The sequence below is a fragment of the Propithecus coquereli genome, unplaced genomic scaffold (genome assembly GCF_000956105.1).
Source record: "Propithecus coquereli isolate 6110/MARCELLA unplaced genomic scaffold, Pcoq_1.0 Scaffold239, whole genome shotgun sequence".
In the NCBI taxonomy this organism is placed as follows: domain Eukaryota; kingdom Metazoa; phylum Chordata; class Mammalia; order Primates; family Indriidae; genus Propithecus; species Propithecus coquereli.
This window is the reverse complement of record NW_012147941.1, coordinates 3367380-3384467: the sequence shown is the minus strand read 5'-3', so window position 1 is coordinate 3384467 and position 17088 is coordinate 3367380. Positions and strand designations below refer to the sequence as shown.

The 17088-nt window shown below is 48.1% G+C and overlaps 1 protein-coding gene across 1 annotated transcript in view; it reads left to right on the top strand.

Annotated features, from left to right (window-relative positions):
* Nucleotides 1–12449, top strand: part of LOC105811661 (mannosyl-oligosaccharide 1,2-alpha-mannosidase IC-like) — a 50012-nt gene extending 37563 nt beyond the window's left edge. The window contains exons 2-3 of the mRNA XM_012645916.1: nucleotides 12194–12290; nucleotides 12403–12449. Coding sequence (XP_012501370.1) covers nucleotides 12194–12290; nucleotides 12403–12449 — 144 coding nt within the window. The remainder of the gene's footprint in view (nucleotides 1–12193; nucleotides 12291–12402) is intronic.
* Nucleotides 12450–17088: the final 4639 nt, after the last annotated feature.

Below are 17088 nucleotides of genomic sequence, written 5' to 3'. Positions count from 1 at the left end.
CTCCTGCCTCAGCCTCTGGAGTAGCTGGGACTATGGGCGTGTGCCACCACGCCTGGCTAATTTTTCTATTTTTTGTAGAGACAGACGGTGTCTTGCTGTGTAGCCCAAGTTAGTCTCGAACTCCTGACCTCAAGCAATCTTCCTGCCTTGGCCTCCCAAAGTGCTAGAATTACAGGCGTGAGCCACTGCGCTCGGCCTAGGAGGGTATTTGTTAGGGTAATTGGCTCATACAATTATGGAACCTGAGAGGTCCCACAACAGGCCATCTGTAAGCTGGAAATCGGGGACGCTGGGAGCATGGCTCAGTCCAATTCTGACAGCCTGAGAACCGGGGGAGCTGATGGTATAACTCTTGGTTCAAGGCTGAAGGCTTGAGAGCCTGTGGGGTATCTGGTGCAAGTCCCAGAATCCAAAGGCAGGAGAACCTGGAGCTCTGGTGTACAAGGGCAGGAGAAGAAGGATGTCCCAGCTCCAGGAGAGGGAGAGAGAGAGAGAATTCGCCTTTCCTTTGCCTTCTGTTCTGTCTAGGCCCTCAGCTGATTGGATGGTACCTACCACATGGGTGAGGGTGGGTCTTCCTCACTCAGTCCTCTGCTTCAAATGCCAGTCTCTTCTGGAAACACCCTCACAGACATACTCGGGAACAATGCTTTACCGGTTATGTGGGTATCCCTCAATCCAGTCACGTTGACTCCTAAAATGAACCATCACAGGGAGAGTCCCTTCCATGGGTCGCTGGCATGGCTCGGCTCACAGCCACCCTCTCCATCTTCAAAGTCAGCAATGGCCAGGGGGAGTCTTCCTCACATCTCATCGCTTTGACGCTGACTCTCCTGCCCCCTCTCTTATAAGGACCCTTATGACTACATTGAGCCCACCTAGATAACCAGGATGATCTCCTCCTCTCAGGGTCAGCTGAGTAGCAGCCTTAGTTCTGGTTTACCCTGCAACCTAACATACGAGTTCTGGAGGTTGGGATGTCAGCACCTGTGGGGAGCATTGCTCTGCCTACCACAGGTGGGAAGGGGCTGCGCATGTTTGAGGTGACGGGCAAAGGGCCTGTGGCTGAAGTGTGGTGAGTGGGGAAGTGGCACGGGGAGAGCTCAGGGAGGCAGGAGTCGCTCCACCTGCTCTTAGCAGAATGACACTTAATGGCTTGCATTTTCAAAGGATTGCTCTGGTGGGGGCGGGGGCAAGAGAGGAATCAGGAGAGCAGCTGGAGACCATGGGCGCTGGACGCCAGAGGCCAGCCAGGGTGAGCTGGGCGGGGAGGAGGCCAGTGAGAGATGGATGTGGGGTGGGGAGAAGAGAAGCCTGTGGAGGACTGAGGTTTCCGGCATGAGCAGCCAGCAGGATGGTGGTGCTGTCTCCTGATGCAGGGAAGACACAGGTGAAGCCCGGGGCAGGCAGCAGCCCCTCTAACACTTAGCAGGGGTGTTCCGTGTGCCCAGCGCTGTGCTGAGGGCCTTGCGCTGTAACAAATCCATGTAGCACGCACGCGAGGCAGGTACGCTAATTGCTTCATTCTGTTGACAGGCAGTGGAATATTGCGGTGGTGAGCACAGACCGCCTGGGCTCATATCCTGGGTCTGCGACATACTCGCTGTGACACTTGGGCGAGTACCTCAGTTTCCTCATCTGAGGATGAGAGTAATAATATACTTAATCTTATAAGATTAATGTGAAGATTAAATAAGTTAATACACATGTGGAGCACTGACTCATGGAAAACACTGGGTAAGTGTAATAAAACAGTATTATTTTTAAACAGATGAGAAAATTGAGGCACAGAGAGGTTAAGTATTTTGTCCAAGGACACACAGCTAGGTAGAGCTGGGATCCAAAGCCAGACTCTTAACTGATATGCCTTCCCTCCTTAAGAGCGCCTCCCAGAGGCATAGTGAGAACTGGACATGCTGATGTATACAAAAACACCTAGTAGGGTACGTAAATGTCTGCATGCAGAAGTGCAGTTTCTTTTTCTGTAAAATGGAGGTGATGACCCCACCTTGCCTAACTCACAGGTGACCACAAGGCTCAAATGAGGGAGACAAAGCACTTTGGAAATGGTAGAGATACCTGCACGAGGGTAGGTTTTGTACTACCTTTCTTCAAGCAGGTCTTGTCGAACAATTTTCTGTTGGAATTTCACCTGTAGGTAAACTGAGGTCTTTTCTACCGTCACTCAATCTTTGTCCCCCAGCTGACACCCAGTTGTGGTAGAATCAAGCAGTTGGGGACCATCTCAGTGCAGTGGCAGGGCTCGGATTTGCTCCTGCGTCTGGTGACCGTCTCCATCTGGCTGGTGTTGCCCTGTCTGCAGACTCTGCACCATGACCATAAAGGTGCCACACTAGGAAAGTGTCCCACCTGTTCCTGCTGCTCCTTGTGGCCGGGCTCACGTTAAAAATGCTGATTCTGATTCAGCAGGTCTGGGGTGGGGGCTGAGATGATGCATTTCTAACACACTCCTTGATGTGCCCAGGTGCTGGTTCCTGGTTCCTGGACCACATTTTAAGCAGCAAGGATCTATCTGCCTCCAGGGCCCACACTCTCAGCCATGATACCTTAGAAATAGCTACAGATGGGCTGAGATTCCTGAGACTGCACAAATCTGAATCCCCACAGGCAGGATGTGGGAGCTGACTGGACCTTAGATAGGTTGGGAGTCATAGCACATCTTCATTTCCTACATTTGCCTTTCAGTAGCTCAAGCAAACCCGAAAGTGAGAGGGTGGGAGGCAGCCCCTCCGCTTCTATTTCCCCCACTCACGTCCAGCTTCTGAACACTAGACCAAGGTTTGTGTGTTTGCAGGTGCCTCATCAGCAATCGCCAATCTGGTCATGTTGCACCGATGGATAGGGGATGGATCGAGAAATCTAATTGGATAGTTTTTAGGTACCAAGCTGTCAGCTGTTTCCTTGGGCTGTGTTGGAAGTGAGAGGGAAAAAAAATCAACTCAATGTTCTAATCTCTCTATCTGTGCAGTCATTAGATCCCAGAATCATTAGAGACCAAATCCTTTCCCGCTCAGCCCCTGCAAACGAGGCCGGGTGTCACTGCTGGGAGATGCCGGTAAGGCTGCGCGTCATGGTGTGAGGACTTGTCTTTAATGACTGGGAAAATCCATTTCCCATCTTGGCAGCTTTGAATGTAGCAACTGTGGTTCTAGGTCACTGCCAGACCTGGCCCTGTGTGTGTGTGTGTGTGTGTGTGTGTGTGTGTGTGTGTATGAGTTTTAAAAGACGGGGAATGTCTCAATATTCATTGTTCACCCACTTCCTCCCCAGTTGCCCCCCAAAGAACTTTCCAGTGCAAACTTTCTATTAGTTTTCCACTCTGGAGGCAGCCTGCCACCATCCTCATTTCCTCCCCTCCTGAAACGCACCCTTTCTCTCTTGGTCCCCTCCTTCTGGGGCTCCTTGGCTGGGTGGGTGTCTGTGCCTGGGCGACACAATGGATTCTACTTGCTTTTCTGCAGGAGAGAATTCTCGAGCTCTAGGATAGGCAGCAAGAAAATCTTAATAATGTCTGCTTCAGACTAGTAACTATTTTTCATTTTAAGATTTCATGTCATTTTGATTTGTTCAGGTAGACAACATCTTTTGTTGAAGAAGGACTGAAGAGATGTCTTAGGATTCAGCTCTGATTGTTCTGCCTGTGTCTCTATCATTGGAGCTTTGTTTTCAGCCTTTGCAGGACTCGGTGAAGGGAAGCCTTTGTGGTCTATTGTTAGGTGTTCTTTGAATCTATAAATCACAGACTGTGGGAAAGGAGGGGCTTCCAGAGACCATCTAGAGCCACCGTCTCGCTCTAGCATAGACGCACACACACAAACAATGATCGCCTGTTGTGTATCTCTGGAACCTGGTGGGGGCAGAGGTACAATTTCCCTTGGAGTATAGTCCTCATGTCTCTTAATTCCTATAGTCATGTTCTTGAGTCTATCCTGAGTATCTCTTGCTGTAGCTCAAGCTGCCCCTGGCCCATGTTCTTAGAGACACAATCATCCCTATGTGTCCTGGCCATGGCAAGCCACTTCCCCTCTCTGAGTCTCACTTAGTTCTTATAAAATGTGGTTTTGGGAATAGATGGTGTCTGTGGCCCTAAAGTTCTGTTTGACTCTGGAATTCTAGATCTGTGCATCTGCTGATGTTTCTCTTGCTGAGTGGCCTTCACTCTGACCCCTGCTGTGAAGACCTTCCCCTTTTTAATCAAAACCCAGCTCGGTCCCATCCACCCCCTGGCCAGCCACCCAAGCACTCCCTTTTGACTTAGGGTAGCACCATACCATCTCTTCTTTTTGTTTTTCACTTTGACAAACTTTATTTTTCATATCACAAACATTTCTAGGTACTCATTATAGAAAATTAGAAAATTCAGAAAATATGGGTCAATAAGAAGAAAAAAAATAAAAATCACCAAACTTCTCACCATCAGACATAACTGCTGTCAACATTTTGATATAGTTCCTTTCAGTTTTTTTTTAAACACTCATACATCAATCAACCAGTGAATTTCCTACTATATAATTTGGTATTCTGCTTTTCCACTTAATAATATATAGTGACCATTTTGCTTATCACAAAACATTTGTGAACATAATTTTAAATATTTATTTCTACTTTACATCTCAGACTTTACTTAGCCCTTGCATAATTATTTCTAAATGGGAAAAATACCTATCCTGTCAAGCCCACTGCATTGCCCAAATCAAATGAGATAAAGTATGCAAAGAGCTGGACGAATGTAAGCAATGATTGTTTATGTTAGTTTTATCTCCCCAGGTGAACTAATTTATTGTGTTGTCACAAAATTGTTATACACTTCCCTGTTCATCAAGTTTTGCACAGTAGTGAGCAAAACAATCTAGCTGTAATCTTTTAAAGGGTGTGTACGTATTAATAACTTTTTTTTGGAGACGATCTCGCTATGTTGCTCAGGCTGGTCTTGAACTCCTGGACTCAAGCAATCCTCCTGCCTCAGCCTCCTGAATAGCTGGGATTACAAGGCATGTGCCACTGCACCTGGCTCATATTAATAACTTTTAATTTTTTTACAGCCATTTTTTAGAGACTCTGGTCTGAGGAAATTAGTAACAATATTTTGTGCACAAAGATGTTCACTAAGGCATTATTTACAATAGCCCCAAACTATTATAGAAATCTCCAAAATGTCTATATGGGAGGGAGTTTAAGTAAATGATGATGAATCTACTTGCTAGGCTATTATCTAGCTATTAAAATGATATTTACAAAGCCTTTGTCATAAAATTGAAAATGTTTATGTCATAATTATGGAAAGAAGCAAAGAGATATGGGTGGAAAAAGAATAAAGAGGAAGACACCAAAATGGGAATGATTAGAGTTGAACGATGAGTGGTTGTTTTCCTTCTGTCTGCTTTTCTGCAGTGAGCGTGTGTACCTTTGATACATTAAAAGGTAGATTGATAGATAGATATCAACCTTATTTTTAAAATTATCTGAAAATATATATGCAGAAGAGAGAAGTAGGGGGCATAAAACTGAGCTTGAGAGACAGGAATGACCCAGAAGTGGGAGAAGAGGGCGTGGTGGGGGCTGAGGCCCAAATTAAGCTGAAACTTCTGGAAAATGCTCAGAACCACAAAAGGAGCCTTTTGATTTCTTTTTTCTTGGAGTAGGAAGAACAGAGTAAGGATGGGCACCTCATTCGAACGTGCTAATGTAATTATAAAAGGAGAAACCAAAATTGCTAGTTCCCCGTTGTTTGCTGGGCTCCATCCTCTGCCCAGCGTGGGGTGACAGGCTTGGTGAGGCAGACACAAGGACGCAGCCAGGCCTTCGAGGAACCAGGGGCTAAGAGGAACTACAGGGACACTGGCAATGGGCCAAATTCTGTCATAATTTATAAAAAGTGGGGGGAAATAGAATTCTGTAATGTATAAATTTGGGTGAAAATGGCATCAACCTCCAGCAAAATTTCCTAATGGTTCTTTTTTTTCAAATCGTTTCAGACTCATAGAAAAGTTGCAAAAATCTAACAAAGATCTCAGATTTACCTTCACCCAGATTCCTCAAATGTTTACATTTTAGCCTGTTTGCTTTCTCTTTTTCACTCACTTGAGCTCTCTCTCTATATAGATATACACATATATGTAATACACATGTACCTACACATAGGTACATACACATTATTGTTTTCTGAACCATATAGAGTGAGTTGCAAATATAATGTCCTTTACCTCTAAGTAATTCGTTGCGTTTTTCCAAAAAGATAATGTAGATACTTTTCTATGTAATTGTAGTAAAACCATTGCAATGAGAAAATTAACATTGACATGATGATACCAACTGATCCTTATACCCCCTTCAAATTTTGTCAGTTATCTCAATAATGTCCTTTACAGCAATAATGGTAATTCTTATTTCTGCTCCAGGATCCAATTCAAGATCATTCATTGCATTGAGTTGATGTGTCTTTAGTCTCCTTCAGTCTGGAAATCCTTGGTGTTTCCTTTTCTTTCATTTTGTTGTTTTGGAAAAGTAAAGGCCATTGATCTTGTAGGTAGCGTCAATCTGGGTTTGTCTGTTTCCTCACGGATCAATTCAGATTATGCATTTTTGGCAGAAATATTACTGAAATGGTGTTGTGTCCTTTTCAGGGTGTTGTATCAGGGGCATATGGTATCTATGTGTCCTCACTAATAATTGTTTTGAAATATAAGTAAAGCTTTATTGAGATATAATTCACATACCATAAAATCCACCTTTTTAAAGTATAAAATTCAGTCATTTTCAGTATATTCACAGAGTTGAGCAAATGATCGTCACGATTTTAGAATATTTTCACTGCCCCCGAAAGACCCCATACCTTTAGCAGTCACTCGGCCTCTCTCCCTTCCCCTAGTCCCAGGCAACCACCAATCTACTTTCTGCGTGTAAGGAGTTGCTTATTGTGGACGTTTCATATGAATGGAATCATACAGCAGGTAGCATTTGTGTCTGGCTTCTTTCACTTAGCATATTGATTCAAGCTTCATCCTTGCTCTATCATTTATCAGTTTTTCATTTCTTTTTATGGCCGAATACTGTTCTGTTGTGTAGACAGACCACATTTTGTTGATCCATTCAGTCAACGGACATTTGGGTTGTTTCCCCTATTTGGCTGTTACAGATAGTGCCGCCACAAGCATTAGTGTCCACATTTCTGTGTGGAAATATGTTTTTATCTTTCTTGGGTGTGTGTCGGGAGTCCCCAAGACCATCCCTAGGTTCAGTGATTCACTGGGAGGACTTACAGGACTCAGCACATAGTCCACAGTCCGTGTCCTTCTCACGGCTTTGGTCTGTTACAGAGAAAGGATACGAAATTAGCAAAGGAAGCAGTGCAGGGGGAGAAGTCCAGAGGAAACTAGTGCACGTTTCATAGGATGTACTTGATTCCTGCAGCATCAAACTGTGACCACAGGTGAGGTGTTGCCTACCAGGGAAGCTCTTTAGAGATTTGGTGCTCAAGATTTTTATTGAGGGCTGGTTTCATAGACAACCCTCTGCCTAACATGTCTATAATTCCAGATTCCCAGAAGGAAAATCGTTGTTCAACATAAGCTACATTGTTTGCACAAACAGTAATCTGCCCTTATCATTTAGAAAATGATGGGAAAACCAAATTCCCAGATGCCGGGGGAGGGCCAACCTTGTAAGCAGGCCTTTCTGAGGCTAGAAAGGCCTATTAACTCTGAGACCTGCCGTATTAACTCTTCTGTGCAGGTACATACCTGGAATCGGAATTGCTAGGTCATACATAACTCCATATTTAACTTTTTTTACCAAACTGTTTTCTGGAGGGGCTGAACCATTTTCATTCCCACCAGCTATTTGTGAGGGTTCCAATTTATCCACATCCTGGCCAACGTTTTATTGTCCTTCTTTTTTAGTATAGCCGTCCAAGTGGGACTGATAGGTTTTTTAAGTTAGTGATTTGCAAGCGTTTAGAATAAAATATGATGATCCATAAGAGCCAAAATGGGTTCTCTAAGAACAATCATGCCAGTCTTACCCCATATTTTCCTTTAAAAAAAAAAAGCAATTTATTTTTTCTATACTAACTGTATTAGGACAGGTATTTTTATGTTTCAGCCCCACCTTTCACAATATCTTCATGTACAAAAATGGAGAAACAAGGGTTGTACTGATTGCTTGGTGGATTCCTCATTTGCTCACGGATGACATCAAAGAACAGTGCAGGGTCCAGGAGAGAGCTTTCTGCTGCAGTCTCCCAGCTCTGTCCTCGCCCATTGGCTTACATTCTGTCCAAAACCTGGGGGGAGATGCAGATGGCCATCCCATCAAGTCTGCAGATTACCCAAAGCAGGCAGACACACACGTCAAACGATAATATCTGGTTCCAGAAAGATCCTGACAGCAGGGAATGGTAGGCAGAGTCCCACAAGAGGGAAGTTATAAGAGGCAATGGCAAGTCTACACCTACAGGATCTGGTCCAGATGTAACTAGGGTGAGTCTGCCCTTTGGTCTCTGCTCATTACCGAAAGAATAGCCAGCCACAACACATGGGTGACAAAGTCTTGCGGCACCTGGAAGAAGTTATGTCATGTGGCTCTGTGGTTTCAGAGGGTACCACGGTTGAGTGCAGGGGATTCAGAGCTTTGCCACAAGGGGAACTGTTGAAGGAGCTGGCTGTTCAGCTGGCCAACAGCTGGCTCCCGGTGGCTGAGGGTCTGTGGTGTGGAGGCACGGTGCGCTATCTTCCCTGTAGCCTGCAGGGGAAAACAGATTTGAACTGATTAACGAAGGATTTTGTGAAATTCCACTATTAGATAGGCTGTCTGGCAGGGTGGTGAGCACCCTGTCACTGGGGTTTTCAAGGAGAGACTACTTAATCCTTTATTAAGGAGCTTCTGTGGGCTAGAAGGTGGCCCGGGTGACCTTGGAGGTCTTAGAACTGCCTAAGCATGAAGTCAGGGACTGTCCATCTCTAAAGCCAAAATACCGATATTGCCCATGGCACATATCACGAGTTCCAGAGCGAAAATATTAGCCTGTCTGTGGTCTTCCTGTTCTTGTGCCCCTCACAGTGCTACCTGCCCATCAGGACCGTTGGGTACCCCGGAGGCTTCCCTTAAGATACACGCTCGCCCCCTCTGAGCACCACTGTTGCTCCGCAGCCCTTGCTCTCTGACCTGTTTGCCTGTTATGCATTTTACCTGTGATGTGTGTGGTCCATATCAAGTCTCCCAGCCATGTGTTAAGCTCCAGAGCCAATTTTCTTGTTTGTTTCTACAGTCACTCAGCAGATACTTAATGAGCACCTTCCACATGCCAGTCCCCGGGTGCACTGTGGGGCATGCAGCAGTGAATGGGTGGGGGACTGGCTCCACAGTTGCAGGTGTGAAAGCTTGACTGCGGCTACCATAGGACGGCACATCAGAAATATAGGAGTGGGAGTCTGAGTCAGGGGCCCACCTTAGGCTTGGCTGGGAAAGGGGCCTCCCTGCAAAAGTGCTCTTTCAGCTGGGACCTGAAGGCAGACGAGCAGTTGGCCAGAAGGAAGAGGGTAGGGGCTGGGAAAGCATTCCCACCACGACTGCAGCCAAACATGGGACAGGACACCTGTTTGGTGCTTACTTAGGGTGTGTTAGGAAGAGAGGTAAGGACCACCTGGCTGGGGGGCTGTCCCATCCCCTGCTCATCCAGCACCTAGGCTGAGCCTCCTGTGGCCCGAGTCGGGAGGCATGTGTGCATTGGAGGGTCTGCACATGGAGGCAGCTCTGACTGCTTTCTGAATCCAGGCCCGAGTGACGCGGGGGCCGTTTGTGCCTTCGTCTCCTCTGTTGGTGTGGATGACTGTGAGAACGGGCCACATTCCAAATGTCTCCACGTTCCTGCGGTGACAGCTTCTTTGATAACTCGTAGATGCCTGTGATTCTCGTAATTACTCCTGAACACCCACTTCTCTCTCTAGGCAGGGGGAGTTTTCAGGGTGGGGTGTGCCCCCTCCAAATCTCTGCTCCTTTTCTGCTGTCATTTGTGTTTTAACAGCCTGCTGCTCTCCCCCGCCCCCAGCCACCTGTCCTCCCTCCCCTCACACTGACTTAATAGAAGGAGCCCCAGATAAGAGAGACCGAGGGAGGAGGCCAGTCCCCCTCAAGCCCTCGTACCCAACAATTATTTTCTGTTATTGCCAATTCGAGATAAGTAGAAAATAATAGAGGAATGGAACCAGGACTCCAGGCCCATGCCAAGCACTTGGCATGTGTTGCCATGACATTTGCATGTGTGTCACATGGGAAGCCACATGTCAGGCCAAGCATGGGGTGGGGTCTGCTGCCCTGGGCGATGAGCGAGCTGGATTCCCACCTGGCTGCTGTGCTGCTCTGACCACGTTCCATCTCAGAGCCTCAGTTTCATCACCTGTGAAGTAGGGGGTGGTATTCAGTTATTCTGCCATTTCATGGAGAGTCCCAGCCCAGACCTGTCAGGTCTGCCTTGCTGGTCTGTACATTGGGGATATAGCCGTGATTATTGTCCAGATGTGCCTGGAAGAGACAGACAGCTTCTAAGCGTGGGCCCCAGGACAGCTTAGCGTGGAGAATCAGGTGGAGATGTCCTAGAAAGACAGGTGCTGAGGCAGGAGACACAGGCCGGGAGATAGGAGGGGAAAGCAGATGGTTGCAGGACGGTGTCTGGAAGTGAGGCGAACAGTAGACATAAACAAATACAATAGACCTGGGGTTCTCTAATGTGGCCATGGACAGTATCATCACATGGGAACTTGTTAGGCCAATTCTTGGGCCCCACCCAGACCTGCTGAAACAGAAACTCAGGGATGGGACCCAACTACCTGTTTTAACAAGCCCCCCAGTGATTCCGATGCAAGCAAACATCTGAGAACTAGTAGGCTGGATGGGGTGGGGGTAGATGAGGCTTGGAGAGCCAGATGGGTACTTTGAAGTGTCCAGTCAGAAACTGGGCATCTCCGCTACGTTCTTTCATTTAAACCTTTCGGGACTGTGGCAGAGACTCAGAGACATTTAGTTTCATGCCAAAGTCACAGAGATAGAGGCAGAGGGGGGATTAGAACTGAGGCCTCTCTGGCCTGGAAGCCTGAGTTCTTTCAGTGCACCAGGCTGCTTCCCCACCCACCTGTCCCTCGGCGGTGTCTCTGCTGCTTCTGGCTCCTCCACTGGTCACCACAGAGCTCTGCTCTGCTGGCTCCTTCTGCAGCCTGCCGTGCACAGGCAGGTGAGGGAGGCCCTGGGGTACACCGGGCGGGGATGGGACAGATCGTCACTTTGCATCTCCTTCAGCCTCCAGGTCTCAGTGCAGCCGGGGAGCGAGGTGCTGGCATCGTGCTCCCGAGGGACTGACACAGTTGCCTTTACATAGTAAACTTGTGCACACGCAGGGTGACGAGTCCACAGACACTCACCAATGTGTACCTATGCCAAGCCCTGCGCCTGGTGCTGTGGAGGAAACTGAGGCGAGCCAAGTGTAGTTTCTGGCCTTCAGGAGCTTATGGCCCAAAGCCGAGGGAGCAACAAAGAACAGTGACCAGCTGGGAGCCTGGGATGGCTGAGGGGGTCAAAGTAGTTCAAAGAGATTCCTGCCGTGACTTTAGGGGACAAAATCAAAGCTTAGGGGACGGACCTAAGGCATCAGAGCCAGAGGGCGTGGGTTTAGCCCCAGCACTCTCACTGACTCAGCTGGGTAAGCTTGGGCAAGTGACCCCAGGCCTAGGACCTGTCTCCGTACCTATGAAGTAGAGTTAACAATACCTTGCTTGGGGGATTGTTCTACTAGATTATAGTAGGCACTCACTCGGCGAGGGTTGGTTTCCCTCCCATCAGAGGATCACTTTAGGCCAGAGCAAAACAGAGAGGGCTTCGTGGAAGAGATGGCTTTTCAGTTTGGCACTGAAAGATACCTAGAATTTAGTTAGTGCTTTTGTGTCTTCTCTAGGAAATCTACGGGTAGACTCTGGACACGTGGATTTGGCTGAGGAGAATGGCTTTCCCAGCAGTTGTAAATGTACGATGAAAATTATGGTGAAAGGAAGTCACCTTGTTTAATTTGGAAGATTATTATTTAGTTGGAGTTTAAAATCCTGTTGCGAAGGGCAGAGCCAGGCGGCCAGTCCACACCGTTGGAAATTGACCACTGAGGTTCTCTGTATTCTGCTTTTTCTTGCAGATGATGCAGTTTGCCTGGCAGAGCTATAAGCGTTATGCAATGGGGAAAAACGAGCTCCGTCCGCTAACGAAGGACGGCTACGAGGGTAACATGTTCGGTGAGTTGATTTAAACCACTTTGATGTCAGGGAGACCCACTGCCCCTCTGGTGGCTAAGTGGAACCTTATTTCTGGCTTTTCACCTTCTGATTTGTGTCCCTATTTCTCCAGGCCTGGGGGCTTCCACATCTGTGCTCCTGGGCTGTTCAGGCTTCTGAGCCCCCCTAGACTGGGGGAAACCCATATGCTTCTAACCTTACAGACCTCTTTGCATGTAGTTATCATTTATTTCTTAGAGTGCAGAAACTTGGAAATGTGAGTAGGGATGGTGTGGATAGAGCTATGTTTCCACAGAGACGGTTTGAGGACTCGAAGGACACAGCAGGCCGAGCTTAAATCTGCTCCTCCAGAGTGTGGCTTATAGATAAACCGAGCACATATCCAATGAAGCGGGTACATGGGCTGCCTTTAGAGTCGTGGGGGTTTGTCTCTCACATGCTACTGGGTGGACAAACAGAAGAGCCGTGCGTTAGGAGTAGCAGCACAGCGGCTGCAGCTTGGCAGCTTGCTGCGTTGTAGCCACAGCCTCTCTTGCTGTTGTGTCTGCCCTCTCCCGGGCACAGGATTCTCCTAACCCAAGCCTTGGGAGCTTCTCTCTGCTTTTTGGAGAGACTACAAGGTAACTTCTTGTGGGCACGGCCTCAGATTCCAAAAATAACATCCCCTGAGCTACCAGCTCCCCTCTCGTGTACAGCAGGACTTTACATGGGAAGATGCTAGAGACTGGCTTCCTCCTTCCTGAGAGACAGGAGCTACGTGGGTCTAGAGAGGAAATTCCTTACCTGCAATCCTCACCCCGTACAGATACAGGCTCCCGAAGGCAGGAGCCAAAGAACCAAGTCTGAGTTGGAAATTCCCAAGACAATCTCAAAGGCAAATTTACAAGGGCTGGCCCCATGGGTATGGCCCTGTCAGGGGTAGTCGTGTGATGGGAAAGGTGACAGGGATCGACCTTCCTCCTCCTAACCAGTCTGCATCATAACCTTTCTGGCTATTCAGACAATTCACTGCCCTTATGGGGGGAGAGTATATGGATTTGGGTAGCTTTGTGTATTTGTTTTTCTAACTATTCTAAGGATGTAGTGGGGAAAAGGAAAATATCAAAAAAGGTATAAATTAGGCAAAAAAAAAAACAAAAAAAAAAAAACCTTGTTCTGCCATGTGGATATGCAGCCTCTATTGACATCTTGGCTCATTTCCTTTCAATCTTTTCTTCTGTGTGCTTTTTTCCCCCATTATATATGATTTTATGTCCTTTCCTTTTTTTGTTGTTTTTGTTTTTGGCTTTATGTTACATCGTAAGTGTTTCCCTAAGTCATCTAAAGTGTTTTTCATAAAGAATGTTTCTAATGGTTTCAGTTATCGTATGGATGCGCCATCGTTCATTTAACCATCCCTCCAATGTTGGACAATAGTTGTTTCCGATTTTTCACCGTTAAAACTAAAGCAGGAGTTATCGTCTTTGTGCATAAAATTTCGTCTCAGGATAGATTTCTAGAGAGGAATTCCTGAGTCAAATGGGAGGAAGAGAGATGTTTCTTTAACCTCAGATATGAAATGCGTTGATTCCCTTTAGGATCCTGGCTGCCCTATCTGCCTAGAACACAGACCTTCCCCAAACATCCTACATCAGCCCTGGGGAGAGATTGCCAGTGTAGATCTCATCAAAGTTGTTGGAGCTTTTGCTACTAGTATAAACAGGGACGTGATCCAGAAAGCTTTCCCTCTCCTTCTCTCTAAACAGTTGGCAAATATTCAGGGAATTGCTGGTCAGAGTTGGAGGTGGGGGCAGTGCAGGGGAGGCTGCTGACTTCTGAAACCGCACATCGTTTCGTGATCTGAATGTGGCTGTTGCTCGGATTGTCACGGGAGACACTTCTGGGAGGGACTGGGCTAAACCAAGTTCTGTTTTGTAAAATTCTTCAGGGCCTGGGATTTAAGTCTCAACCTTCTGGCCCCCTTCCAATCACCGAGCCTGGTGGAGCGTGGGCCACCTGGGATGGTGGAAAGAACCAGGCCCAGGAGTCCAAAGACCTGGGCACAAGTCCTCACTCTGTCCTGAGCTGTGTGGCCAAGTCCAAGTCACCTGGTCTCTCTGGGCCCCTGTTTGTTTATCCTTCGTCCCAGGGCTGCTGTGGTGATACAAGTGAGAGTGTGTATGGATGTGAAAGGGCCAGGTATATATGAGTGACTTATGATTTCTGCACTGGTAAATGAGGTTGGCAGTGGCCTCGGTGAGCCCATGCTGGGCCGTGAGGTCCCCTGGGTTGCCTGTCTCCCAGGAGCAGCCTCGGCAGGGTCAAGGGAGCCCTATCACCCCGTGTTTGCGGCACTCCTGGCAGTGAGGCAGAGCCTCCCCTCTGCTCCCAGCGGATGAGCCACAGTGGGTGGCCGGTTCCTGGGAAAGTAGGATGCATAGGGACCCAGGCACTGGGCAGGGAGAGCTTGTCTTGATTTATTTACTTTCACTCAACAAATGCTCATTGGGTGGCAATGCCTGGTGCTGACGTAAGGGGACACAGTGATAAATGGCACAGTGAAAGCTCCGCCAACTCTGCCAAGACATGCTTGGCAACCCTTCCCTGGAGTCTCTCTGGGATCTGTCTAGGTGCTCTCGGAGAGAGGGACACATAGAGGTGATCACAAGCGATGACATGAAAAGTCCTTACTGGCTGGAGGTTCATGTTTCTGGGACTCAGCAGACCTAGGCTGAAATTCATACTTTACTACTTCTCTGTTGTATGGCTTTGGGCAAGTCATTTCTCTCTGAGGCTGAGTTTTTCTGTAAAGTGGAGCTAATGGTAACATTAACCCCTCAACCCAGGGCCTACCTGACAAATGGAACCTGTTAATAGGCAGCAGCTATGATTATTGTTACCACATACCAGTCTTAGCATACAGAGGGTTATGGGAACACACCCAAAGAATGTGGGCTGAGGGGCATTCTAGGAGCCTGGGAGAAGCTCTAGTTGGGGAGGACCCATGAGGGGCTTTGAAGCTAGACTATTCCCAAAGATAGAAGGAGGTCAACTGGCCTGAATTAAGCATCCTGTTACACCACCACTTCTTTTTCTGGACTCACGAGGACTGCTGGGTTGCATTGTTTCTGGACTCTGCTGTCATCAATGACCTTCCTGTAGGCTCAGCCTGCAGGGACACTTTGGGAGCGGTCAGGCGGCAGGCAGTGCCCATCCTATTGTGCCTGGCTGAGTCAGATGCACAGGGAGACCCCGAGCGGTCCTACACGTGGTTTGGACACGGGCTCCAGCAGCCTGGTCCCTGGCCCGCAGGGCTGGCAGGGCTGCACACAGGGAGGGTAATGAGTTCACACTGGTGCCTCGCTTGGTGAGATTTACAAGAGCTGCAGCAAGGGCAGTCAGTTGCCTAAGCCTGGTCTCCCTGGGCAGCATTTCACCAAACCGAATCCCCCTCCCAACTGCCCACCTGCCCCTCCCCAAATCTGTTCTTTCTTGGAGGACAAGACTTCTGCATGAGACGTCTCTCAGGCCAGTTTCTGTGTCCTAAGCACTTCATTATCAAAGCAGCTTCCTTTTCACCCACATCTGACTCAGCAGGCCCTGTCAGAATATGCTCCCAAAACTCCAGGGGCAGGCAGCAAAGAGGACACAGCCTGCTCCTCGCCTGTGGCTCAGGCCAAGGCAGATATCTGCCTCTTTCCCCTCCTCTGAGAGGTAGCCAGATGGGACAGTTAGTGTCCAGCTGGGTGGCAGAAAGAGCATAGAGTTTGGATCTAGATGTGATGGGCCTGGAAGGGACCTCTGCATTGCCACTTAGCAGCTGTGTGGCCTCCTGGGCCTGTGCTGAGGATTAGAGAGGAGACGTGCCAAGGGCCTAGCCTCGGGCCGGCGCAGAGCAGCCACCTGACTAGGGATGTTCTTATTGCTCTTAAGTCACAGAGGTGAGCTTTCAGCTTGAGGAATGCATGGAAGATTGCGGTGGGGGACAGGGGAGCCAAACATAAAGTGGCAGCCACGATGCCATAAAGCAAGTAGCTGAGTCGCTGGGGCCCAGCCTCCTCACCTGTAAAAGGGGCAGATGTTATCCCTGCTGCTAGGACCTGGGAGAGTATTAAATAAGCTAGCTGAAGACCATGGACACCGGGGCCAGATGGCTTGCATTTGTGTGCTGCTCTGCCACTTACTAGCTGCATGACCTTGGGCAAGTTTCTTAACCTATCTGGGCCTCAGTTTCTCCATCTATAAAGTGGGGACAATAATAGTACCTCGTTCATAGGATTATCCTGAAATGAAATGAGTTAATGTACATGAAGTGCTTATATTCATGCCTGGCACATAGGAAGCACTCATCAGGCATCAGCTGCTGTGAGAATGATGTAAGGCTTTGGAACAACGTGCGCTGCTCCCGTTTTGACTGGGGCGTCCTCAAGTCATGTGGACCCAGGAACCCAACCCTGGTCCCTCCTGCCCTGGTCCCCCAGCCCTCAAGTACCTGTGGCAGAAATCTTGGGTGGGCTGCCCATCAGTAGGCAGTGTATCTCTCACCCCTTCATTTAAGCAGCTTACACCGGAACTTTTAACAGGCAAGAGGCAGGGGAAAGTTAGGGTTCGAGGCCTAGGAATAAATCAGCTTCCTGCCAACATAAGGGTTTCTGGGCAGGTAGTAAGTGATACCTCACACTCGGTGTCAGCTGGCCAACCTTGAAAGTACTTAATGAACATCTAACAAGTCAGAGCAATCTGTGAGAACTCCATCCTCCCTTAGCAGCAGGAGAAATTGTCACAGGGCACAGAGTCTTAGGATGTCACTATTAGAGGG